At 32.6% G+C, this 27071-nt stretch overlaps 3 protein-coding genes across 12 annotated transcripts in view; all 3 read right to left on the bottom strand.

Moving 5' to 3' along the window:
• LOC123259381 overlaps positions 1-16341 on the bottom strand; it is an 80399-nt gene extending 64058 nt beyond the window's left edge. For 4 of the 8 annotated variants that reach the window (XM_044719845.1, XM_044719839.1, XM_044719847.1 and 1 more), the window contains exons 1-3: positions 16126-16341; positions 15965-16046; positions 14929-15105 (exon numbers count right to left, since the gene is read on the bottom strand). The gene's annotated coding sequence lies outside the window, so the exon portion shown is untranslated. Of the gene's footprint in view, positions 1-14928; positions 15106-15709; positions 15915-15964; positions 16047-16121 lie in introns of those variants that run through there. The other 4 variants (XM_044719840.1, XM_044719841.1, XM_044719843.1 and 1 more) reach the window with 4 other exon arrangements.
• Positions 16342-16457: 116 nt separating this feature from the next.
• Positions 16458-17730, bottom strand: LOC123259383 (NADH dehydrogenase [ubiquinone] 1 alpha subcomplex subunit 5). Of its 2 annotated transcripts, none has more exons than XM_044719851.1 (3): positions 17624-17730; positions 16856-17017; positions 16458-16723 (listed from the first exon to the last, which is right to left on the bottom strand). In XM_044719851.1, exons 1-3 carry the CDS (start codon positions 17642-17644, stop codon positions 16550-16552), a joined length of 357 nt encoding a protein of 118 aa, XP_044575786.1. In that variant the 5' UTR covers positions 17645-17730; the 3' UTR covers positions 16458-16549. The 2 variants fall into 2 exon arrangements, with proteins under 2 accessions (XP_044575786.1, XP_044575785.1); XM_044719850.1 differs by lacking the exon at positions 17624-17730 and adding an exon at positions 17389-17513.
• Positions 17731-18172: 442 nt separating this feature from the next.
• On the bottom strand, positions 18173-26640 carry LOC123259382 (40S ribosomal protein S5). Of its 2 annotated transcripts, none has more exons than XM_044719849.1 (3): positions 26635-26640; positions 19071-19445; positions 18173-18520 (listed from the first exon to the last, which is right to left on the bottom strand). In XM_044719849.1, exons 2-3 carry the CDS (start codon positions 19437-19439, stop codon positions 18236-18238), a joined length of 654 nt encoding a protein of 217 aa, XP_044575784.1. In that variant the 5' UTR covers positions 19440-19445; positions 26635-26640; the 3' UTR covers positions 18173-18235. The 2 variants fall into 2 exon arrangements, with proteins under 2 accessions (XP_044575784.1, XP_044575783.1); XM_044719848.1 differs by lacking the exon at positions 26635-26640 and adding an exon at positions 19722-19826.
• Between the last annotated feature and the right edge of the window lie 431 nt (positions 26641-27071).

The raw sequence follows: 27071 nt of genomic DNA, 5'->3' as shown, positions 1-27071 counted from the left end.
AAGAATATGAAAAACACCCGGTGAATATCAACCTGGTGTTCGAGTCTGCCCTGATCGGACTCCTGAGCTACTGCGGAGGGTAGAGGACAGAGGAGCTAAACTATGAATCCCAGTTATGTCTCTGAGCGAGAGAGCACGCAGGAGAGTACTAAAGCTTGTCGCATTCCTGTATCCAAGAGGTGAGGGAACAGAAGGTCAAGTAGAGAGGAATTGCCAGCTTGCAGGTGCCATACATACATATACTTGATGTATCAAGTGGATATTAATGTAATATGATGGTTGTGTTTATTATCCATCACATTACATTTTATTTTGGTTTTATTTGACCGAGAGGAACAAGTGAGGACTTTTGATGATTACCATCAAGCTTAAGGTGTCGAAGTTTTGATTATTGTTTATGTATGGTTTTCATGCTCTTCAAGAAAAAAAAAAAAAAAACTAAAATAATACACCATAATTAGAGTAACATTTCTTCATATCTAAGCAATTATCAAGAGTTTGAATGGTTAAAATTCAGCAAATGAAAACCTTTAATCAGCGGAAAGAAAGAAGAAACTAAAAATAGGGGCAAACAAGATTTAGTCGGTTAAGAGATCGAATATTCCGTGTCTTATTATTATTACAGTCGTGAGAATAGATCGGGCTGGTATATAAGTATTATTGCCCGAAAGGATTTGCTGAGATTATACTCAGGAGTTGGTAAAAGTATACATCAGGTTGCGCATTCCAATACTCGACCAAACAATTCTACATGAGTAGAGTGTTTCCTTCAGCAACAGGTTTCCAAATAGTCCAACTACTTATCGGGTGTGTATGTTACTCAGTGTTGGTCTGTTGCAAGGAGTTATGTCTGTACAAGTGTAACACTGTATGTGTGTAATATATCGATACATCAATTGTTAATAATAATAAATAACAACACGGTTTCTCAACGCGAGAGTGTGCGATTGCTAGACGAGGAGGAGAAGGTTACTCCTGCTTCAGCTGCTGCCATTTCAGAGAGTAATATATAACCGATCGATGGAATTCGCTGTACCGGTTAAATATTGACATAAAGAGAGAGTATCTTGACCCGAAAACACAAAGACCCACTATAGGCTGAGATGCTGATGCTGATGCTACGTCCTCGTCTGGGTAATACACGTGGACATCGAGGAGCTGGGATAATGTTGATTCAACTTTTCATCACTTCACTCTTTCATCCCAAGATTACAGCCAGCTCCTCGGCCTCGGAGATCATACTTTACCTGGAGGCCTCGCTCGACGATGTAATAATGCGTCAAGTGAGAGTAATTAATTGGAGAGCTGTGACTTTTGACTTTTCAACGTCGACCAACCATTATTGGTGTTATTATTATTCTTCAAAAATATAGTTTCATCACAAGACGTGCTAGAGACATGTATGACCTAGTAATTAGAGAGAATAGCATTTGCTATGACAACAAATAGACCGCTTTTGCATATTAGCTATCTCACAGAAAAGTGATTGCTGCAAAAGTGATTTTACTTTTGCAATAACCTCTTTGATTACGTAAAAAATGAAGACAGACTATCATCATTGAAGAAGTAGATCAGAATTAAGGTCTACCTTTAAAATAACTGTCGTTTTTTCGGATCTTTGATCAATCCCGATTAGTCTCCCTGTTGATATAGATAATGAAGGTGAACTGAAAGCATGCTTCGATAAGTATGAATAAATCTTTGGCGAAAAAGTAAATAAAAGCTGTTACTTTCCCTGACACACATTATATTTGTGGATCTCGATCTGTGGAAGGCATGCGTGTGAGTAAATGCGCGGGCAATTGGTATGCCACAAACGTAGACCGCAAAAGGCTCTGCAATGTGTTTTATTTGGAGAGAAGCTAGCACATGGTATGGACGATTGCTCACTCTAAGATATCTGGTGCGTGGGTAAGTTCCACCAGAAACTCTTTCTCTATCGGCTTTATCCAGTTGGGGAGATCGCTGGTGAGGGACTGAGAAAAGATCTGCGTTATTGCACGGTCTATTGCATTCTATATCAGACATGGCTTGCAGTCTTAGCTCTTTTGTGTGCACACACATGGAAGATATTGTTTTAATGTGTGTGTATGTGTGTGTATTGCAACGACCGCGAATGAACGAAGGCGAGTTAAAGGATTTCGTCACTCTTTCATCCTCAGGCACCTTCCGAGTTACTTCACACCGGTTTTGATTATTATTACCTACGTGCTGCGTTTAAGACAGCTTAAGCTTATGGAGCTTAAGCTTAACTCAACTCCTTATTTATATTTTTTAACTTTCCTCCCACCTTGTTCCTTGTTCGAATGCCATCCACCCGAGAACTAGCATTATAATTTGCACACTCATTATTAATGTACCGACGATAAATGAATAAATAAATACAAGAGCGAGTAAGGGTATGAGTATGAGCGGTAGCCGTACAAGCTGTACATTGTCCTGAATCACATATCACACATTTACACATTTATAGGTAGATGTAAAAGTGGATGTAGACAGACGACTGAGAAAAAGAGATAAAGTTAAATAAGATAAAATAAAAGTAAGAAAAAGATTGGCAGGAAGACAGCAAGACGGCATCACCATCAGTAGGAATAAACGCGGAAAAAGGGTCCTCCAGGTACATGGAAAGCACTATACAGCATGTCAGGTATTGGTTGAGGTATGCACACGTAGTTATGCGCGTAAGAGCAATTGGTATGCCACGCTCGTGAACTGGAAAAGGCGAAGCCACGTTCGCAACTCGGCAACTCAACCAGGGAACCTTACTTTGCGGAGAAAGACATAAAATTTTAAACAAATAACAAAACTACCTTCACATCGGCTTCGGGATATAAACACACATCCAGCCTTACTGATGTTACTTATGTACACCAGTATGTAATGCGTGGGTAAGTTACTGCTGTTTCATTTTTACTCAATCACCATCCTGGTCTATAGAGACGTTTGTTTTCACTATCTAATTTAGTAATTTTTTTAATTTTATAAAAATCTGCTTCTATTTTGGCTTTTTGGCCACCAAAATCTTCCAATTGTTATCGATCAAGGAGAAGTAGCTGGGACTGTGACTTAAGCTCGAGCTGGAGCTTCATTGACACGGACATTAATAGAAGTCGACTGGTATCTTTGAACCCAGTGTTAAACGTGAAAGACTAGTCGTAATATATATAAAGAAAGAACGCCAGCCTTAAGACTTGAGATTCGTGTTTGCGATTAGCCAATATCCTCTCTGCTTAGTGTACTGTTCTGTTCGAAATAAAATATAGTCTTCTTGTTCTTTTTCTTCTTGGTCTTCTTTATTCTTATTCTTGTTCTCGGTTCCTATCCTATCCAAAGTGGAAAGAGCTATGGGACTCTTAGGCACTATACTGCGCTCTATGCATCGGGGATTTACGCACCTTCACCGTTTGCATATGCCGATATATACACTCATATAATTACGTGACTACACGCGTACACGCTTCCTCTTCTTCTTCTTCTTTTTCTTTATTCTTGAAGAAGTTTCCCTCCCGATAACAATTTACCTGGATATATTAGATAGACACGCGTGAGCACGTACGGGATAAGTGCATCATCGAGCATACTCTTGCATACATCACTTTTCTGATCGCGTATCAACTGTATTTATATATATTTATATAAATATCCATAATATAATATGATATTATATATTTATATCTTCGTATGGAATGATCCTTAATGACTCTATGTCGGAATATGATTGTTAGACTTTCTAAATCGTTTCCGTACGTGACTGCAAAATACTGTCTTTTGAGTATGGGAACTAAACTTGGAAAATATTTATTTAGATTATTACTGATGCAGTAATCCACAAGATGATATGTAATGATCAAATATTTTTTATATTCCCAACTACGGCGATTAAAGTTAATATGCTTCTTATCTGTTTAAGCATTATGTTTAAATCCTCACTTATTAACTGTCATAAGAACTATCATCGGTTCTAAAATTTATCGGATATATTTCTATAAATATATACATGTTGTTATCTATATACATTCTTTATGTTAATTTAATCCAAGAAAGTTAATATATTTTGTAAATTTTTTAATACTTTCACTTTAATTCAAAAATATTTGAATTTTTATGTAATACACTTGGAAATAGTTTTTATTATTTTTCATAATAATTTTTCAGTGTAAAATAAAAATTTAAGAGTTGATTTAAATACAGAATACTTTCTACGCGAAGTATGTGTCGTAAACACTTACTTATTAAATATGTATCAGGGTGGATAAGAGAGAAAGGTGGAGCAAAGCTAAGTAATCTCCAGATATTGTTAAGAATCTGGTGTCATTAATCACCAGACAGACAAGTGATATTTTTCCACGCGAATAAAGTTATGTTGCGACAGTACACATGAAAGTGAATATAACTCGACAGCCAGCAGCTGGTATGGGAAACAATGGACTAGACGAAATACGGGAATTGGCAATCTTGGGAATTTCCCATCGTGAGATTATTTCCTTGTTCCACTACACCTGAGATATGATTCGATTTGCAATAAAATAAAGACCTCTACCCTCCTTCCTGAGCTACACACTCAGCTCTGTTATATATAAATATAAACAATATAATCCACATATTTTTAGCCGGGGAAAATTAGTTTTTAAAAATACTATAAAGAATAAAGAATGTATATGGCAGATGCTGCCGTAGAGACGAGAATTGCTTTCCATGTTACTCCGTAGCTCGTAACAATAATTCCTTAGCGGCTGCACCTCTCCAGAGATTGTTATCTCGCGATAATCTCAGAATAGCTGCGTCTATTTTATTTGGTCTCAACTCTAAACTACCGTAGCTAAGCCATGGTCCCAGCAAGCCAACAGCTCGCCTGGAAAATGGTAACGAGCATTATCCCCGATATCCTCCAGTATATAAACTCGATCAGCAAAAGAATCAAGAATAAAATAATAAAATAATATAATATCGATCCATCCGCGATCTTCAGCCCCGACAATATTTATTCTGCCTTCTATCGGTATCAGTTTAACCAATACGATCTTTCCTATTAACATTCGATCATGCCTCTTGTCTTCACCATCGGTTCCATCATAATCATAGTCATAGTCCCACTCATACTCATAATCATCATCGATTACTGGTTGCTCGGGAATAAAATTGATTGAAGTTTTCCAAAGACCGATTAATTTGACGATTAACATTCCATATTATTATCATCATTATTATTTTTATTTTTGCATTCCAATGCTAAGTTATTAGCTCGCGTGATTATAAAAACATCCTCGTGACTTATTTAGCAGGCATTATTCATTCCAGCCGACACCTTGCCGCTGAATGTCAATCAGGCATTAAATCGTAAGCGTTTTAAATAATATATATTTATATTGTTATTTATTAACAACTAAAAAATTTTAATTAAATTAAAAATAAAAAATTATCTGACTACTTTCGAATCCGCCTTCTTATTACGTATTATTTATTTATAAATCTCGAAGAAAAAATAACAATAAATAAATGATTGAATGTATAGTTAATATTCTCCGAGGATCAACGTTAAATCGTAAATAAATTCAAGCTGAACGATTCCCGAGAACCAGTTTAATATTTTTTATACCGGGGCAGTTGTTCAAGACATCGTGATCAATTTAAAAAATATGACTTTTAAAATATAAATAAAAAAAAGGCCATCGAGCTCTTGGTTATATCAATTAAATTAATATTACCTGAAGTGAAAGTGAACCCATTGATTTTATTCGCCAATAACTATTTTCCAATTAGTATCACTAGGTGATTTGCCTTTTTTTTGAGTAATTATTTAAGTGTTTTAAAAATTTTTGGTAATTTGATCTTTAATTTTTGAAAAGTAAGACAATTTTTAATCTTCTCGCAAGCACTTGTCAATCATATTTTAAATATAAAATTTAGAAATAAAAAAAAAAGTCAGAAGCTTTACGAAGTAGTCAGAGTTTATAATATTTTTTTTTTACATTGGATAAAAAAAATCATTCTTGCCCGGTAAAACATTTTTATTGCTTACTTGAACTTTTTCATGCCCGCTGTACATATGTACTCTTTCGTGAGGCATCGGCTGAACGGGAAATATAATGATAATAATAAATGAAATGAAATGAAATGAAACGAGCCAGAGAGTAACAAATTAGTTTGACCATGTGAATATTTCTTAGCGTGTAAGCGTGAGAACTCGATAAAATATAATTAAATTGATTGATTAATCCTTTACTTCTCGAGAATCGAGGGGCTATTAAGCGGAACCTCTAATCGAACCGATACCAACTCAAATAAAAATAGTTATCCGGAAGTTATTATCCCGAAAATTCTTCAATTATTATTTTTTACCCGTCTGACCTTTTTACGGCGAGTTCTCAGCGATTAGTAATTTTAAAATTAACCCGCTAAAAATTTCAGTACTACTGACGATCACGATTATGATGATGATAATGCTCGGTATAAATCTTTATCCAACTACTTGTTGATTTATTTGAGTAAATATTAAGAATTTAATAACAAGATATATCGGGGGCTAAACGGGGTTATAAATAAAAAATAATTGATTTGATCCCGATGAAATCCCGATGAAATTTCGTCGAATTCGCCATCATAATAATCTTAGATTAATAGCTCTCATCTATACAAGAGTGTGTAGTTAAAGAAGAAGAAGAAGAAGAAGAAGAAGAGGAGGATGGAGGAGAAGAAGAAGAAGAAACCGGCTTGCATTGAATCGTCTTTTGGCCCCATGTCCATGATTTACGAGTATAATCGTCACTGCATCGGGGTATCGTCTCACACGCGAAACCCCTTCCCGCTAAATAAAGAAACAGGGGCATAATAAGAGAATGAACAGCAACTAAATGGCTAAGGCTAAGACTACGACAACAACAACAACAACAACAACAACAACAACACTTATATTGGATTGCAATCTTTAAAAAATATACATTTCCGTTGGCCACGTTATTACCATATGGTGTGAGTGCAATGTACACCCAACCAGACAGCAACACTTAGAGCTTAGTAAAGGCAAAGGTAAAGAGTAAAGAGTACCTTTATTTAGTGTACGTAGTTCACGTCTGGTCTCTGGTCTGGTCTGCGTACGTGAAATAGTTGGTGTAAAATAAATAAGGATGAAAATAAGGCCAAGGCGTGACGGTGGATGATAACGCCCAAGAATTTACACCGGCGTCCAGTCATGCGTCTTTGCGCAATTAGGTAAATACCTTTCTATCGCTTGCAGCCTTCTGCTCACCGTGAGTTATAGATGCTGCCGATGAATAAATCCTCGTTTGTGTACATCCTATAAATACTTTTTACCTTTTTTATTTATATTTTACTTAAATCAACCTCACTATTTTTTTATCATTTTTAGAGAACAAGAAGAATTTTTTTTAAATAATAAATCCACGTGCAAATCGTCGACGTCTTATCTAATGATTTATCAGCGCCTGAGTCATCTGTACCGAATAGTCCAAAGAATACAAGAGGTTTACTCAAGTGTCTCGTATCTCTCTGCACCATACACTACACTGGGTATTTTTACTATGTTGCTTTATAATCATGAATACCGATATATATGAGTTGTAACCAACTTATGATGCCGTAAGCCGTTACTTAATAATTGTTTTAAGCATTTTGCATGATTCAATTCAATTGTTAAACAAAGTTGGAAATTAATGATCGGTAAATAAAAATAATATATGGAAAATTATTCTTCATACTTGTACAGAGATGGAAGAATTTATTAACTTTTAATAATATTATTTATTTATTAAATATAAAGTATTATTTTTTTAACTTTTTTTTATCCATTCATTAAATTTTAAAAATTGTCTTCATAAAATTTCGACACTTACTTTTTATTCAAAATAATTAATATATTGTGTTTAAAAAATGGTTTTTCAACTATTAATTAATTCTTAATAAATTATATTTAATAAATAATCCATTAAATTAAAAAAAAAATATTTAACTATCTGATTTGAAAAAATTGTTTCTTAACAATTAATAAAGCTTAAAAAATCTTTCTCAGTGTAAAAATTTTAATTGTCCAAAGATTTCTGTTAAAATACGTAAGTCCTAAAATTAATAACTAAAAAACTGTCCGTCTCCTTTAATTAACAATTTATCCGCGATGTCAAGTGTCAAGCGATACAATCATTAAATCCTGGGAGTTCCGGCAAGCTTTAAATTCAAAGATGGATTCTAAGTGTCTAGAAGTAGCCGTAAGGATATTTGTCTAGGGTGATAATTCTCTTGATGATATTCGCGCAGCTCTTGTGCCAGAATAGATCTCACAATCAGTATTTCTGGGATAATTATATTATCCCAATTACTTAGCCGTGGTATACTAGTTGTTTACGTCATAGCCATCCAAGATCGCTCACCCGACATTCCTAGATAATTAAAATGTTTCTCCAGTTCTCATGGACCATCCGTACAATCCTGAGGATTGCCTTATACTGGTGTTGCTGTTGCCGAGGCTGTGTAGTAATGTTGTATTAATGTAATCGTTAGCCGTAACCTTGACTTTCTTAACCCTCCGGTAAGGTCATATCCAAAGATAGATTCTACACCTATCCTCCGAATAAGACGTATTAATATATTATATTATTATATATTATTATACAAAACATAATAATTTAATCCACAAACGATAAATCATTAACGAAAAATCATAAATCAATAATTTAATACTTTTATAATAACAGACATGAGAACGAGACCTAATCCCTAATAGCTAATACCTAATGCTTCGTAATATTTATATAATAAATATATAGATATATATAAAAGAAGAAAAAGAAGGATAAAACGAAGAAGAAGAAGAAGAAGAGAGTCCAAGTCTAATTGTGAGCAACTAACGGACCTAGTGAGTTCGCTCGTCGGGTTAACGTTCGCAGACGACTTCCACAATTTCCTCTACTCTCCACAAGAACAACAACAACAACAATAACAACAATAACAACAATAACAACAACGGCAACTATCGCTAGGAGATACTCTACTAGCCGGGCATAGTAGTGTAGATAGTAGAGCGATTTTTTAATCCCTAAGCAACTCCCACTCGTATCGCGTTTACCTGGAGAATAAAAGTGCAAACGTTTTTATCGGCTCGATACCTTGTCTCTGGTACCTGGTGCCTGGTGCCTAGCGTGACGCCTACACTCGTATCCACGTGCTGATGGACTCTTCATAACACCAACTCATATACCCATCGTCATCTCGTCACGCGCCAAACGTTTTCCAAGAAATAACCGCCGGCATACTTTGTCTAGAGGATTGCCGTTTAATAACTGGTATGCTCTTTTATGTACTATTTTATCTAGCACGAACACATTCTGAGGAGTTTCATTTTTAGTAATTGCTAGGAAGAAAATTGCGATAATTTTTTATTTTAAAGTTTTAAAAGTTAAGAGCAGTAAAAATTGGGATGGAGATTTTTTGATATTTGATGAGCTTTATTGACTGTTAATATATTACAAGCAACTTTGCAGTCACTATGTGACTGCCGTGACTTGTGAACTATAAATAAATAAAATTTTGCTTCATAAAATAATGACTTTGGTTAAATTGCACTGTACATTTTTAACTATTGACGTTTTTAAAGATATAAATTCATCCTGATGTTACACTCATCAAGAGCTTTCATTTGAGTACCCATATGCATTTTGATATACTTTTCATAAATACATATATATAATTTATATAAATATATGAAAAATTGATGTGGGTACTTAAATGAAAGGTCTTGATGCGTGTAGCATCAGGATGAGCTTATATCTTTAAAAATGTCAATAGTTCACAAGATACAATGCCATTTCTTAATTATGTTAAATTGCACTGTACTTTTTTAACTATTGACATTTTTAAATATATAAGCTCATCTCGTTGTTACACTTATTAAGAGCTTTCATTTGAGTACCCACATGCATTTTGATATATTTTTCATACATACATATACATATAATATATATAAATATATGAAAAATTGATGTGGGTACTCAAATGAAAGCTCTTAATAAGTGTAACAACGAGATGAGCTTATATTTTTAAAAATGTCAATAGTTAACAAGATACAAGGTAATTTCTTAATTATGTATCTAGAGATAGAGCATTTTCGAATGTAGCCTAAATACTTATCATCATAAATTGACTATTAGTGAAAATGATATGAAACCTTGAAAAGGCACAACTCCAGGTCAAGACTTTTTCAACGATATCAAAGTTAACCATAAAAACCTATTTTATCAGATAAATACACTGGCCACAAAATTTTGTTTATTCTCTTAATAATATAGATTTTTTAATACAAAATTATTTGTAAAGAGTTTTATTCCCAAGAAATATTTATTAAAAATTAAAAAATTTATTTAAAATAATTTAATAAAAGTTAAAAAGCTCTTTTATCAGTATTTAATTTAAAATTCTGGGTAAAATATTAAAGAGACTAAATAAATAATTACTTAATGATATATTTTTATATGTTTTAGGAATAACTTTCCAGCAAAAATTGAATGTAATTAATTATCATTACATAACAGTGAATAAATTCGATATTTTTGACGTATTTTATTAAAAACACGGAGGGAAAGTAGCGTAATTCATATTAATAATCAATCATTAATTTCTGAACTGATAATTTACAGCAATCGACACGGATATAGACGTAGAGTGTCGATGAAATATTTATTATTGTCAGGTGGGAATATATACCCGAGCTTGCTATTATTGCCTTTAGATTTTTGGACAGTTATAAATTTATATTCCGGGTAAAATAAACTGTTAGTCATATGGGGTATCTTACAGGAGTGTAAAGTGTAAACGATCGATAAAACACGTACAGGATATTGCTGAAGCCATCGATAGACACTTGACATTTAATAACATCCGTTAAATCGGCATTCGACATATAATTATATAACTTTAAGAAAGAGGAGAATAAAGGCTGTTTAGTTGGTGAGATTAGATGGTGGGATAGGAGTCTGGTGTAGGAGTTAACAGATGAGTTGGGGAGTTGGGGCTCATTGTGTGGCTGATGAATCAAACCCGGATAATAAAAGTATCCCCGAGATTTTCCAGGTATTTGGTTGTGTTGTATAGAGTAAGAGCAGATATAGATATAGATACTGCGGCTTAGCTCGTATCGGATAGGAGTTTGCAAGACGAAGCAAAAGCCGGAGGTAGGTTCTGCTTTGGAGAAGGGAAATAGCTGCATAGATATTTTAAAACTGGATAGTTGGTAAAAGAACAATGGTGTAGTACCGAATGGTACCAGCATATACTATAAGAGCATCTTTCCGCTGGCAACCAAACACAATGCGTAATTTTTATGACTCAGGAAAGGAGCTTGGTACTTGGAAGCCGCTTTCACGTCTAGTCGACTGCGATATTCAATATAATACTACTAATATATTTCTATATACATACTTAGTAAATAAATTAATAAATATTTTTTTAACTTTAATGTTTTACCCAAAATTTTTATAATTAAAAAAAATTTTTTTTTAAATCGGAATAAAATTCATGTGAAAAATTAATTTTTACATGATAAACAAATAAATATGTTAATAATATTATTATAACTTCAATATTCAACTCTGAATTTTAATTTTAATTTTTATCAATAAATTTTTTTTATTATAAATATTAGTTTAAATAATTTATCATAAAATTCCACTAAAATTCATGTAAAAAAATTAATTTTATAAAGTCAAACAAATAAATTTTTTACCCAGAATTTTTATCTTAATTTAAATCAATTTGTATAAAAAATTAATTTTCAAATGTAAAATAAACAAAAAAAAAAAAACTAAAAGATATCTTTACTACCTGTCTGCATCACTTGACACTTTAGGATTGGCGATACTCTCTCCACCTTTAGCTCACTTAGAGCAGGCATGTATTTAACCATTATTATTGTTATTAACCGGAGGACAAATTACACATAAATATACATGGACGGTATAGGTTACCATAACGACTATAAACTCCACTTGAAGTACTTTAATAATCATCAAAAATCGATTAGCTCGAACAGGAGCCTTGAAACTACGAACACGCCTAAACGATTCCCGTAATTTAAGATCTAAGATCCTCGATTTATTTATTGAATTACTTGTTATGACGTCTAAGGAATAAATTGTTTCTAAAAAGAGATCCGGTGTAAATAGGGCGTACAGCCCGTACTGCTTCACGTATCGGCACACACGTGTACTTGCGAGAAAACTACTCGCTGTCCGCGAAAAGATATTTTATTCACACTTACTACCACTATAAATAAATAAATAAATAAATAAATGAAATACCAGGCGTGTATTTAATGATTTATTTTATTATATTCTACTTAATATATGGATTTATGAATGCAGAATGCTGCGAATAATAAAAGTAACGGTCTGTGTACCTACTGAATACGTACTACGGTTGATACAGTGTCGATTCACCGGTGTATATTGTATATTAGGTGAATGCGTGCGAAATCGCATCGCGAACCGGGTTTTTTGCACTTGCTCCAGCATACCGCGGCTAAAAAAGGTTGGAAAGTGCCATACTGCTTTTATTTACGCTTATATACCTTTTATTTCAATGTTTTCTTGTTATTCATGCCACGATTATTCGATTTCTACCCGCGAGAAACACTTAATTATTAACCGCGCTATAAGCTAGCTAATTTCCCGTTTTTATGACGATTCCTACTGTAACATTGACACTAACACCAGACTTTTATTATTATTTTATATTACATTATTATATTATTATATTATTATACAGAAGATAGATCAATCAATTAGAAAACTGGTTTGTTTTATTTATCCTTGAGTAGCAGACATAATAAAGAAAAAATAAAGATAAAAACTAAATATGTAATTGTTCCAAGGGAGAGGTCACTGTTAATTTGGGTGTTGCAACGAGTAATATTATTTTTCTCCGCCGGTAATTCGTTTTACTAAATAACATAAAAAAAAATATAGAAATACTTTGTGAGTATGAGTAATTTAGAGCGCATTTCATTATATTGTCATTTAATTTACGATAAAAAGATAACTAGCCAAGTTAAGTTAAAGGTATTTGTTATAAAGGGAAATGAAGTCGTGTGAAAAAATTTTTAAGTTAAGTTAAGAATGTACTTAGATTATTAAGATATATATGTATGTATAAAGGAGCCATTACAACAATGGAAATTGGTATGAGAAATTAAATGAGTTGGCATTTAAGTTAAGCAAAGCGACTTTTTAAATTTTCTTGGGTAGAGAGAGCCAGATGTTTTGTTTACGCAGAGTATTAGTGTACTTAAGCTTTACTTTGCAAGTAGAGATTAAAGAATAAGTTGGAAAGTCACGTTGCATTATCCGTCATTATAATAATGCTCGATGAGTAGTCACCAGTTTAGTTTTATTTAGCTACCAGACACCAAGTTTAAGATTTAAGATTCCAGATATGAGATACCAGATAAGAAAGTCCGGATGCCGGGAAAAGAAGACTACTAATTACTCATTGTCTGAGACCTAATTTTTAAGGTAACGGTAGGAGGATGCTGGAGTAGTTTAGTTATTTAATTCCCTTTGCCCTTTGCCGAATTGCTGTTTATTATTTATAAAAATAAGATAATAAATAAGAGAATAAGAGAATAAGGGCGGGAGAGTAAATTCCTTGGGGTCTCACCACCAAGAGAAGACAGTAGACTGCTCTCTAAATCTGAAACAGTGAAAATCACTAGAAATTAGTGGTATATTCACTATTTCACAGTTATAAGTATACCACTTGGTATACTTATAGCTGTGAAACAGTAAAATTCCACTGATTCATTTTAAGAGAGTGGACCCTCTTACTCTATACTCTATACTACTCGGTTTAGTTGCTCCTCTTTACTCTTTACTTTGCAATCGACGATATACCGCCTTTAGATCGGTCTCTCGAAGGGCGCTTGACATTACTGATAAAATCTCATACACCGACTTGCATTCCATCTATTCCTATCCTCTCGCTTTTATACCTCATTCGCAATCGGTAGCTTAATGAACAGCCCGTCCTCTATTCTCTCAACATACTTAGTATTTTATATTAAAATAATACACTAAGTATGTATATCAGTGAGGTATTTTTATTATATAAATATATCGTATCATTTATTTCCGAGTTAGCTGGTATGCCTTGGACACATGAACACACAGCAGACTGCTGAACACACAGTGACAATCGACATTAACATCGTTTCATAACACTTTGGCACGCCAGTGAAAGTTATTATACATATATTCGATACTATCCTAGTTCAGAGCATACGGAGCTGCCAAAGAAAATGGGTGTACTATTGGCCACAGTAATTACATTTGAGCATACCGATACATACCACCTATAGCATGCCTGTTAATGTAACTGGGTAAGGTTTATAATAACCAGAATACAATACCCTATAATAAATTTAAATAAATAAATAAACCGTGACATCGAGTGTATTCGGAGTGAAATAATATATTGATGTAAACAGATAACGAAAACAATATGACGTTGAGTAAATACGTTGTAGATATTCATAATAATAATAATAATTATTATTATTATATATTGTGTGTTGTACCGTTGACATCGAGGTGACTTGTGGTTAATCAAGGACATCGGTAATGCCACGAAAAACCCAATGTCAATCCTCGGCATTAGTCGAGTGGAAATTATGCGAAAATGACATTGTCATTTTATTTAATTTAATCATTAAGATTATTATTGTGATTTGTTGATTAAAAAAAAAAAATGGAAAGTTATTTTATTATTGGCAACTCTTGTGCTTATTATGAGTAACCCATAAATTAATGAATAAATATAGATGGAAATAGATAGAGGGTGGCTCTGAGAAAATGTATGAGGATCAGCATAATCATTGGTATCCGAAAGCGAGTTTCTGAGAGCCACGAGAACGAAATCGACACTTACCGATAATGGAGCCAACGGCGTGCCGGTGATCCCTTTCCCACGGCGCCACCGATATTTCAATCCGACACAGATAGACCGACAACAAACGGGCAAGAGGTTCACTGTACCCAGGCTCTGGCTCTCGACAGTAAAAGGTCCACCACGGTGTACTGGAGCTATTGCTACTGCAACTGGCTGCTGGTGATTCCAGAGGAACAAAGATTCCAATTCCAATTCCAATTTCAATAACAACAATAATAACTTAAATAATAATAATAATAATAATAAACAACAACAACAAACAAAAACAATACTATTCACTGTTCAAAACCGTTCCACAACAGTAACAATAACACGTACCGCGATTACTCCAGTAGTTATTGCAAATGAAAATAAATATAACAATAACTGGGTTTCACAAAGGACCTGTTGTAATAGTTAACTCGGATACTCGTGTACTTAAGTGACCCGCGGACGTGACCAACTGTTTTCCCGGTTAGGTTCTTGATGTCCTCCTTGGGATCGGTAACAGTAGCAATCGCGGTAGCAACTTGCTCGAGCTGAATAATAGCTCAACTATTAACACTTACTGATGGTGTCGTCGTTGTAATAATTATTATTATTATTTTAATTATTTTTAATCAACAAACACTCCTTGAATTATTTATCCCAAAAAACAATAAACTGTTATTTAACTCTGGTATAACAAGACGTATAATGAAAGAGCCGCGAAAGACGACAAGCGACTTAGAATGAGCGAGCAAGAGAGAGAGAATGAAAACATGCGTGAACATGAACTTACGATCGTAACTTTGTTTACATCCTCGACGAGAAACACGCGCGCGATATAGCGTCGACGATGTCTCGGAGGCAAGTGCGGCTCCCGAGCGTTCTCTAAGAGCTCTACTCTAAGACATCCGATTCGGAGCTACGAGTTCCCAGTTTCGACCGACAGAACAGTCTCTTTACTCCTTCCATTCTTATTACTTGCAATCTCTCTTCCTCTTTCTTTCTCTCTATCCCCTCTATCACCTTTCGCTCAGAGCTCACTGCTTACCTGGATCTGTACTGGATAGTAGTATAGCTGGTGCTCTACTCCGTCCGCTTCCTCGCCGCTCCTATCCCCCTCAAGCTCCGCTCTGCACACATACAACATAAACACACACTAATTTACTTCTTACCATCAATACCAACTCGTATCATATCATATCAACAGACCTAAGACTTCATACTGTAGGTGTAGTGTGTATGTCTGTAATAACGCATACTAGATTATATTACCAGCAATAGTCGAGCTCTTAGACTAACATCTTCTCGGCAATGCTGTTTTTCTTCAATCATCCCAACTTGCCAGCACTTTCCCGCTATCCGGCAAATTTACTCATTTTTTAATTACTCGTTCATTGATCTCTTTATTTTTTTCACACTCAACTCTTCAACCTAGAACATTCCATTCAAATCATTCAAGGGATCTCCAGTTCATACAATAACTTGCTGACATAGTAATACATAATGTTTACTTGTGTATATATTTACATTCAATTAAATAATTATTTTTAATGATATTATTATTATTTTTTTTTTTTTATAACAACCTAGATTAAATACATGAGTACTAAATGTATGTATGAAAATAAGGAAATTACTTGTGAGGTGGCCAAGTCCACTGATCCTTAGGGATTGGTTCTGCTAGAGGCTCCCAGGGCTTCCATACGGCCATTTTACGAGCTAACAGCAATTCATTTTCAGCTTGTACTACTAATTCTTCTACTTGACCACAGCCTATTTTCTTCTCCAGGGTCTCTACATCTGGGGTCTGTTACATTTTAATTAGATACTTAATTAAAATTACCGTTACTTGTATTACCACACTGATGATAATCATGATAATAATAATAATAAACATGATGATTATTTCGACATTTTAAATAAATTAATGATTACGTACATTTTTAACGATTTCAGCACGTTCTTTGACAATTTGCTCGGTACTTGTACGGTATGCTGATGTAGTGGGAAATTTAGCAAGCACTCGCAGGATTCTTGTGTAAATATTTGTCAAAGAATGGTGAGGGTGTTTCGCAACTTCTAGTCCTTTTAAAAAAGTCGTCTGAAAATATCAAGTTATTTTATTATTTTGGTCAACAATTATGACACAAGTTGTGATAATGACATCTACAGAAATTTTATATTTTTTTAATTTTTTTTTCACAAGAAAATTATTTAAGGCAAGTAAAATTTAAAATAAATAATTTTTAATCAAGATAAAAATTATGAATGAAAATTTTTTTTATGTTTTAATTGTAATAATTTATTTGGGAAACAAAACCCAAAAATTGTTAACAAATGTCTCTTGATTTCAGTAAAGTCAAAAGTTAGGTTAGAGACAGTTGTGTAATCAAAACAAACAATCATAACATATTTTCAATAAAATTATAAGTTCAATAAGACTCTATTAATTTCATTTTTCTGATTAATCACCTTTTTCAAATTACCAGCCATTATTAATTCAATAAACTGTAAATAGAAGCACGAGCTACGAATTATGAATGCAACGGCGACCAATGATAAACTCTGATTACGCATGCGCAGTGCAGGTGTTTTAAAATAAATAAAAAAAAAACAAAATGGCTTTTTTCGTGTTATTTTTACCGTTAATTATTAATAATAATGATAAAATTATTTATTTAATAAAACTCTATATTTAATTAATTACCTTTTTCAAATTACCAGCCATTATTAATTGAAGAAACTGTCAATAAAAGCAAGAGCTACAAATGCTATTAATCGGACGATCCACCATCTGTTACGCACGCGCAAATTTAAAGATAAGATAGCTTCCTTCTTACCAACTGTGGTGTTTATTTATGACATTAAAGTTAGCAGTGACTAGAGAATTTTTTACAGTGAAAGCTGTTAAAAGTTACCGTAATTCTGTCTCAATTTCTCATAAAACGCTAACAAGAGCAAGAAAGACAACCTGGATAACTTTTAACAGCTTTTACTGTAATTGTTTCAACAGACAAATTTGTTCCAAAAAATTATTTAAAAAAAATTGCATTTTTTATTTTTTAAAATTTCTACATCTCAATTTTTTTTTCTAATTTTTTTGCTATAATTTATATAAAAAAAAAAAATTCTAAAAATGATTAAGTATCTGCTAAATTTATTTTCATTGTTTATTATTATTAAAAATAATTTAAAAAAAAAGTCAAATTTAATTAAAAAAAAAAAAAAAGCAGGAAAGAAATAATAAGATTACTAATTATTTATTCATTTTGTGTAAAGACATTAAATTTTTTATTGATATTGTTACAATGAAAAAGACTTATCGGTTGGATTTAGCAACACGTTCGAGCTCGTCTTTCTTCTTGATAGCGTACGAGTTCGAGGAGCCCTTGGCGGCATTGATAAGCTCGTCAGCGAGACTCTCGGCGATGGACTTAATGTTTCTGAATGAAGCCTCACGGGCTCCAGTGCAGAGCAGCCAGATGGCTTGATTCACACGACGAAGTGGAGACACATCGACGGCTTGACGACGAACGGTACCAGCACGTCCGATACGGGTTGAGTCTTCACGTGGTCCAGAGTTGATGATAGCTGTTACCAACACCTAAAAAACAATATAATTAATTAATATTTTTTTTCTAAATAATTATCGTAGCTAAATATTAGACAATTTTTATTTTTTATTAAAATATTCAAGTATAAACAAAAAACTTAGAAAGAAAATAAATCCAAGTAGTCTGAATTTATTTTTTTTTGCTTTAAAAATAAACTTAAAAAGAAAATCAAGCTTTTGTTGTTTTTCTAATTACATTTAAAAAGATGTTTATTTTTTTTTTACTAAAAATAAATTACTAATAAATTTTCAAGGCAAAAAATTTGTAAATTTAGATTTTTTAAATTTCTACATGGACAAATTTTTTAAATTTGTTTATAAATAATTTTCTTTTTTAATTGACATTTGCAAAATAAAGAATTTTTGTTTTTAAATTATGTTTCAATTCAATCTTAAAAACTATAATTATTAGAAATAAAATTTGTCAATATTTTTTGCAATTATTTGCCATTCAAGTGTTTTATTAGAATAAATAAATTATCCTAATATTTACTCCGTACTATAATAATAATAATAATAAATAAATAAATATATCTCTTACCTGAAGAGGATTTTCACCAGTAAGAAGATGAATGATCTCAAAAGCGTGCTTGACGATTCTCACAGCCAACAATTTTTTTCCATTGTTACGACCGTGCATCATCAAGGAGTTGGTCAATCGCTCAACAATTGGGCACTGGGCCTTGCGGAAACGTTTAGCAGCATAACGTCCTGACGAATGGGGCAAGTACTTAGCGTTCTTTTCCTTGACAGCGATGTAATCCTGCAGGGACAGGTCACTCACTTGGACGTCATCGCAGTTCCAGCGGCCGAAAAGTTTAATTTCTGGCAATTCTGCGGATGGAGCGACAGTTACGGTTTCAGCTCCAACCGTGGAGAGCACTACGTCTTCGTACTGTTCGACCTCCATGGTGATCTGAAAAATATGAGCTTATTAATATAATATATTCATCATTGATGCACTATAACCTAACATTCCAACAAGCCGAGGCACATATAACCATGCAGCCACATGGCCAGTCATCAACATTCACGTAATTTTAATTTAACCGGCATTTTTTCGCACCGCACATTCGTTCAAATCATCACAATTTATAAAAAAAAATATTTCACGTTTTTTAGTAATTTTTTTATTACCGTTTTTTAATTACTTTAAGAAATAAATGAATAATTTTTTGTACGACATACTCACCACAAGCAACTTTGTGTAAAAGAGATAGTCTGACAAATGGCGGACAGTGTTCTGCGCAACGCGCAACTGGGCGGAAATAGTACGTCGTACAACTCAGCAACTTTTTTTGTTTAATTAATTATTTTATTTCATAAAATTGTAATTGAAAAAAAAATAATAAAAAAAATGAAATTTTTTTTAAATATAAAACATAAATCCTTGGAAATAAATTAAAATAAAAAAAAACTTGTCAGTATATTGCGTACGGTGAGTAAAGTAGGGACATGCGCGGTACGAAAAAATTTAAAATGTTCCTGATGCGCACTACAAGATGGCGTCAGTTGGTCTCGTTTTACGCAACGGTCAACATTGCAAGAGAAGTTTAAATTTATTTGTTGTAATTCGTTTGAGTTTTATAGTATTTCAAGTCAATAAACGTACTTGGAATGAGCACGGTGAGTATAAATGATGAACAGCGTAATTACTTTGGATGGACCGTTGATTTAATGATTGAATTTCCAGGAATTAACGGCAAAGAGATTCAACAATGACTACTGTGTAATAGGTTGACATTTTAAACTTGAAAAATTGTAAGACTCATTGCAAGTATTTTTTTTTTTTATAATAATAATATAAAAAAATTATAACATCCTTCATTTTCTCGAGTTAGATAAATGTTTTTTGATGACGCATTAAATTTTTTAAGTATATTTATTTTTAAAAAATCCATTTATTTCAATACGAAATAGTTTGTGGAAAAAAAAAAAATGAAAATTAATTTAGCAGATATTTTATAATTTTAAGAATTTTTTTAGCAAATGAATTATGTCAAAGAAAATGAGAAAAAAAATTGACTTATAGAAAATTAAAAAAATAAAAAATCTAATTTTTTAGAAATAATTTTTCGGAGCTAATTTATTTAAAAAAAAAAATTAAAAAATTGTCAAGCGACTGCTTACTTTAATGTCATAAAAAATTTAATTCCGACGGTCTAATTAGCAATCGGTCTAACTCCTTATTTTTTGGAGTGTGATTTTTTAACATTTTGATGTAGCAATAGTCTAATTATAAATTATTTGAATGATCCAAACCAAAATATTATACCTCTATTAGATTTTAAAGTGATAATAAATTTTGAACTAATTGTTTTTTCGTACAAATAGAAGATTTTCTAAAATAGAGTTAGACAATTTGCTAATTAGAACGTTGATTTATAAAATAAATTGAAAATATATTATTTTTTTGAAATGACAGGTGTCCAGTAACCAGCAACTTCCGGCGAGTAAATAATTGCATCAGTTTATCAGGAGTGTGTGTGACAAGGCATCACTGGTGAGTACAAACAGATTTAACAAACAATGTCCAAACTACTGTAATTATGACAAAGCGTAATCTATTAATGTATGATATATTATATGGGTATATGTATATATATTGTGGTCAGTGGGTATTAGGCATTGTTGGTAGGGTGAATAGGAGCTGGTGGTCACTGAAATGATGATAGAATATTTTGAGCGAGCCGAGAGTGAGGATTGTTTCCTGATTGTAATCCTTGTTATTCGAAACGTTTTCCTGGTTGTCAGCCAAAAGCTCAGGAAAGGGGAATTGGTAAAGGGTGGCCCTTTACCAACCAGAGGATGAGAGTGAATGGGGTAAGCCGGGCAGTTGTTCTACGGTGGATCTCTACTCAGGATGGATGTACTTCGAGTGGAGTCGGTATGAGTAGAGAAAGACGAGGGCAGCGAATTTACGACCCTCCGCTCGTACGTTAGAATCGGCGAGCCATCTCGGATTCCACTTTATTACTTTGAGTAAGATTAAGCTCAGCTCGACATGGGTCTACCGCACGGTCGTTAACGCTCTCGCATGTACCCACTTACACATCCACGTCTATCTACATTTACATCTACATTTACACCAACGTTTATTTTTAATCCACACCAACGTAACGCAAATGAGAATTATTTTTCAAAAATTTTGTACTCTGGCATCAGAATTTCTGAATAATAAGTCTCTTTTTTCATTTCCAGCTCATAAATTTTTGATATTTGCTATTTTTTAAGGAAGTTCAAGCGTAACTAATGAGTCAAAATAATGTTAAAATTTTAGTTTTCCCAATATTCGTCAAAATTCTTTATTTTAATTTAAAATAACTTAAACAATTTAATAATTTATGATTTTTACTTATTTAATAAAGTAAAGTAATAAAATGACTTTGGTATTTATTACTTGCCGGAATAAATAAACAGATTTGGCAATAGCGCGTTTGATTATACCCATAACTGAGATATGGATGAGTGTGTGAGTTAAACATTTTTCTCTCTGTAACTATATTTCTATCCTTTTCTTTTTTCTCAGCTGTTGACGCGATGTTGTCAAATCTTTTTTTGAATAAATGGCTGACGATAAACAAGTTACAAACATAAAATTTGACTTTAAATATTTCAAAAATTATATCGGTAATGTATTATTATTAAATTGTTTTTATATTTTGCAATAATCCAAGTTTTTTGTGTATAGTTTTTTATACGTTAAAGTTGAGAGGTTAATATTGAAAAAAATAATTCAATTCTCGACAAGAGTCTGTCCGCCATAAGAGCCCGTGTATAAGGAGATAAAATATGTGATTTTTAAAATTTAATATCTAAGTAACTAAACGGTGAATCTTTTTTAAATTTTGGGATTAAATAAATTACGTATTTATTTATACGTATACTTAATTTCAAAGCTCAAAGTTGGAAATTATTTTTTACATTAGATTCGCTCGAACTTCCTTAACAAGAAATTTTTCAGAAATTTTCTTTTTCTATTTATTCAATTTTTTTAAACATTTTATTTGAATAAATTTATTCAAAATCTAGAAAATTTTTTTTATTACAATTTAATAATAAAAAAAAAATTTCACATCGTACCAACGGTTAATAAATGGAATAATAAATATTTATTGCTCGTTAAAAATACCAATAAATTATACTAGACGAAAACCATAATACTAATAATTAATAATACAAACTATTATTATTATTATTATTATTATTATTATTATTATTATTCGTGGGGTTAAAGTTATTGTACAATAACTCGAGGATAATTTTATTCGTAAATGTGTAAACTAATGAAGCGAAAGTAAAGTGGAATAGAAATTTAATCGAGAATAGTGAATAGCGATTGCGGAATTGAATTAGTAACGCTTATGGAACCCATTATATTATATTCTATATAACGTTGTACACTGATGCTGGTTTGAAACTCTGGCGCCGACCTTGCTATTGCTACTTACATATATTAATACTAATATCAAAACTAACACTACCACTGGTTCGGAGCTTCCTCGTAACATACAATCTAATATACAGCATCCAAACTCCGCTTGGCTCCAAAATTCTCATCTATTAAAATTTCTAGATTTAAAATAAAAAATTCTGATATCTCCATAGCTTCTAGGTCATTAACGATGCCAGAGTTTTCATTTCCAGTTCCAAGAAATAAATAAATAATTTATTAATTTAAATTAAAATACTATTTACACAAATATTTTTTTCCGCTGACAAGATGAATTTATTAGTCAGTTTATTTTTATTCGGAATAATGACTAGTGCAATTATTTATTATCTGGGCATTGTTTCAACCTCAACTAAACTAAACTCGGAACTGGAAACCATACAATAAATGTAAAACGAGGTTTACAAAATTGCGTATTGTTCGGCTGTCGTTTTAAATTCTCTGTAATTACTTGCAGCAGGTGGCTTGTATTGTCTGTCAATAAATGAATTACGAGACATGCCAGCGAGTTTCTAAAGAGACAAAGTGCTAAAGAGGACACTCTTTAATCCATCTACAGTACACACATCTATAATATAATAATTTTATATATTATTATATCTTGGTTGAATAATTGCGCAAACTAATTGCTGAAACATCAAAGTCATTGCAAATTACTCGAAAAAAATTTCTCTCCTCTCCGGCAAGCTTTGGTCATTATTTTTTATCTACAATTATTATTTTCTTCTCGTTTTTTATCAAAAGAACTTCCGGCGTGTGAAAAAATACTTTCGTTTCTCTCTATTAAAATTATTATTTTCTTCACCGACTATTTTTAAAAAGTAAACTCGACTCAACAAACACATTTCCTGTAATTGTAATAATAAAATAATAGTACAAGTGAATTACATATAAAATAAAATAACATAAAAAGTAGTGCGGAGTTTAAATGGGTTTAGGAATAATATTTTATAAAAAAGTGCTATTAGTACCTGTGCAATGTCCATGATAGACGTCTGCACTATAAGCCTCTATCTCTTTCCATTCAATTAAACTGATCGAACAATCGTTTCCAGTTGTTCTCATGCGTGCTCTGTCTTTTCAATGCTTCTCTCTCACTATTATTACACTCTGGTATATACATATATAAAGTAAAGTCGTGGCCGGTTCTCCCCTTCAAGCTTAACACATACAAAAACCAACACACCCAATATCTCTGTGTATTTGTACGTAGTGTTCAACAGGAATACAAGTTGAACGAGAAACGATTTGAGGGAGCGCTGTCGGGGCGCGTTACATTATATTTTGTGGGCTTGTAGACTCATATCGAATTATTGTCATGTTTCGCTAACACGAGCCGAGTAGACAATAGATAGAGACAACTATATACCAGTTAGATCATTCGAATTTACTGTCTGCACAATATTATATTTATACATACTGTCATGGGTGGGGATTTGTAGTTAATTTATTTTTTACATCTTATGCGAATAATAAACTACCTTAAGTTTGGATTTCATTCACGTAAAAAGTATCCGGTTTATAAAAAGTCAATGAATTGACAGTAATAAAAAAAAAAAATTTTAATGAAATTTTAAATTACTCATAAAACTACAAAAGTTTGTCTCTCTTTTGGCAATTTTTTTGGTAGATTGTTAGACTTCATTGTTGAAATTTTCAACGTTCTTAAACTTGCTTTTTTTTGGAGCTTTCATTTTTTTGCTTAAATTATCATGCTAGCCTGAAAATTAGCGAGATAAAAAATCCAAGTTTCACACTTTTATAAATTTTCACGTAAAAATAAATAAGAATAAATAAAAAAAGAGTGTTAATGTGGCCAGACTTTAAAATCAGAGATAGGCATGTTTATCTAGTAATTCGTTTGAGAGCTCGAGCATAGCATGGTGAATTTGTCTTTCCCGTGGGCAAAAGCAGTACAAGTAAAGAGTCCGATATCCGATTTCTAGTCTTTATCTTTTCTTCCACACCCTATATCTGCGTCGGGCTCTAGCAGATAGCAGTCAACTCCCAACACTCACATATCTCAGCGTAGAACAAGAGGGTGGAAAACTTATTTCCATTAGTTCGCCTGTAGGGTGTGAGTGAGTACACTATCCTCAAAACGTCCTTGTTTCTTCTATTCTCTTTATTTTATCCGCTTTTTTTCCCTCACCTTGTTTCTCTCAGTCCACCGTGGAACGTAAAGTAAGTCTTTCTCGTTCTCCCTTATTTCTTTCCTGATTCTATTCTGCTCCCCAGCTCCAATGTAACTCTATATCTATACCTTGGTATATCTACTCAGTTGAGTCGCCTAAGGCTATTTTCCAACTCCATCTTCCTGCTCTTTGTTCAATCACAGTGCCCGGCAGTTTACGCCAGACTCTCCGTGATTATTTCTCATTTGGGCATTTTTATCAGCCTTTTATAACAGCATATTACGTGGGGAATATCTTGGCACAATATTTTTTTACTTTGCCGGTTCAGCTTCTCACGCCTTTCGCTAATAAAATAAAATATCAATACAACAATTGTAACTTATCTCCAAGCTTCAGAGTTTCAATACCTCAAATAAGACTCTTTAAATTTAAATCTCCAATTTAATGAGTCAAAAAACTAACAAGTGTCTTCTTTTGTCTCCAGCTGTTTTTTTGCTCCTTTGCTCTCACTCTGACAATCATTCCTTTCTCTTTCTCTTATTTATCTTACCAAGGCAAACCGCGTCTCTCACCTCCTCTATCACTTCTCTAGTTCTTCTCTTTAGCACTCTCATCTCCACTGTACTGTTTCTTCATACAGTCATCAAGTCTTCACTAAATATCTTTATATACCTGCGAGGTATATTCTAGCTCGAGAGTTTCTATTATGTATGTATAATAATAAATCCATACATACATACTAATTCTCAAGAGCCATTTCGTTAGTAGCAAATTATCTTTTAATTTATACCATACATCCTTTTTTTTTTATTTATTTACTGCTTTCAATGGAATTACAATACAATAGCCAACAAATATTATTCTTATCCGTAAAAAATTTACTAATGAGAAAATAAAAAATATATTGTTATTAAAATTTTTATAAAAAACAATTTTCATTTTTAATTTTATCAGCTTAAACTCACTTGTGAAAAGATGATGCAGTAATCGTGCGCCCTCGGTCGGAGGTTTTTCATACTATCTTTTATTAAAAAATTATTTAAAGGCATGTGATCAATTTTCATATCAGAACAGTATCAAAAATTATAAATGGACATATTAAACTATCTTAGAAAATTTTTTTACTAACAAGTTTTGACTTTAGATTTTAGTTTTAAATTTAGACTTAAAGTTGTAATTTAAATTGTTGACTGTGAAGTCGTGTATAGAGTTTAGAAGCTCAATCATGGTTAGAGTCTAGAGACCAAAGACTCTATACCTACTCGCTTTAGAAACTCGCAAGCTGAATAACCTTTAAACTCATATTACACAATAATATATATCCAAGAAGTAGAATAGTCAAAGTTTCTGTTGACACAGCTATTACAACTCAGAAATGAGTCTTGGAAGTGAGTAGGTATATGGAAGTATTCGGTGTTTCAAAAGTTAAAGGCAATCTACTGTTACTAATTTTCTCGCTCAAGTGTACCTAGCAACATGCTTTTTCCCTTAACCGTGACTTTTACGAGTTCGAAAACCGGAAGACCGTCATACCCATAGTCGAGTATTCGAGAACCAGAATGTAATGTGTTTTACCCATACCAATATACCTATAATACCTCGAGCCAGGCTGTTGCTACTCCTGTTATTGTTATTATAGGTATTTATATTTATATTGTACAACAAGGAATACACTCGGCATCAAATGCAGCCAAATGTTTTTTCACTGATAATAATAAACACAATACATGTAATTTATAATACTGAAAAGTATATCTCCTGGTTGGAATATTTTAAAAACTTCACTGGAATTATTGTTAATGGAAAAATTATCCTAATACCTGACGTACACGTTTATTCACGATGAGTTAGTTACGGTTGTGGATTTTAAGCGGCCATCATCATACCAGGCTCATCGCGCTGCCTCCAGCGTTTTTACGAGCATATACCAAAAAAATAATAATAAAATTAAATA

The sequence above is a fragment of the Cotesia glomerata genome, linkage group LG2 (genome assembly GCF_020080835.1).
Source record: "Cotesia glomerata isolate CgM1 linkage group LG2, MPM_Cglom_v2.3, whole genome shotgun sequence".
NCBI classification, from domain to species: Eukaryota; Metazoa; Arthropoda; class Insecta; order Hymenoptera; family Braconidae; genus Cotesia; species Cotesia glomerata.
This window is presented reverse-complemented; position numbering and strand designations above follow the sequence as displayed.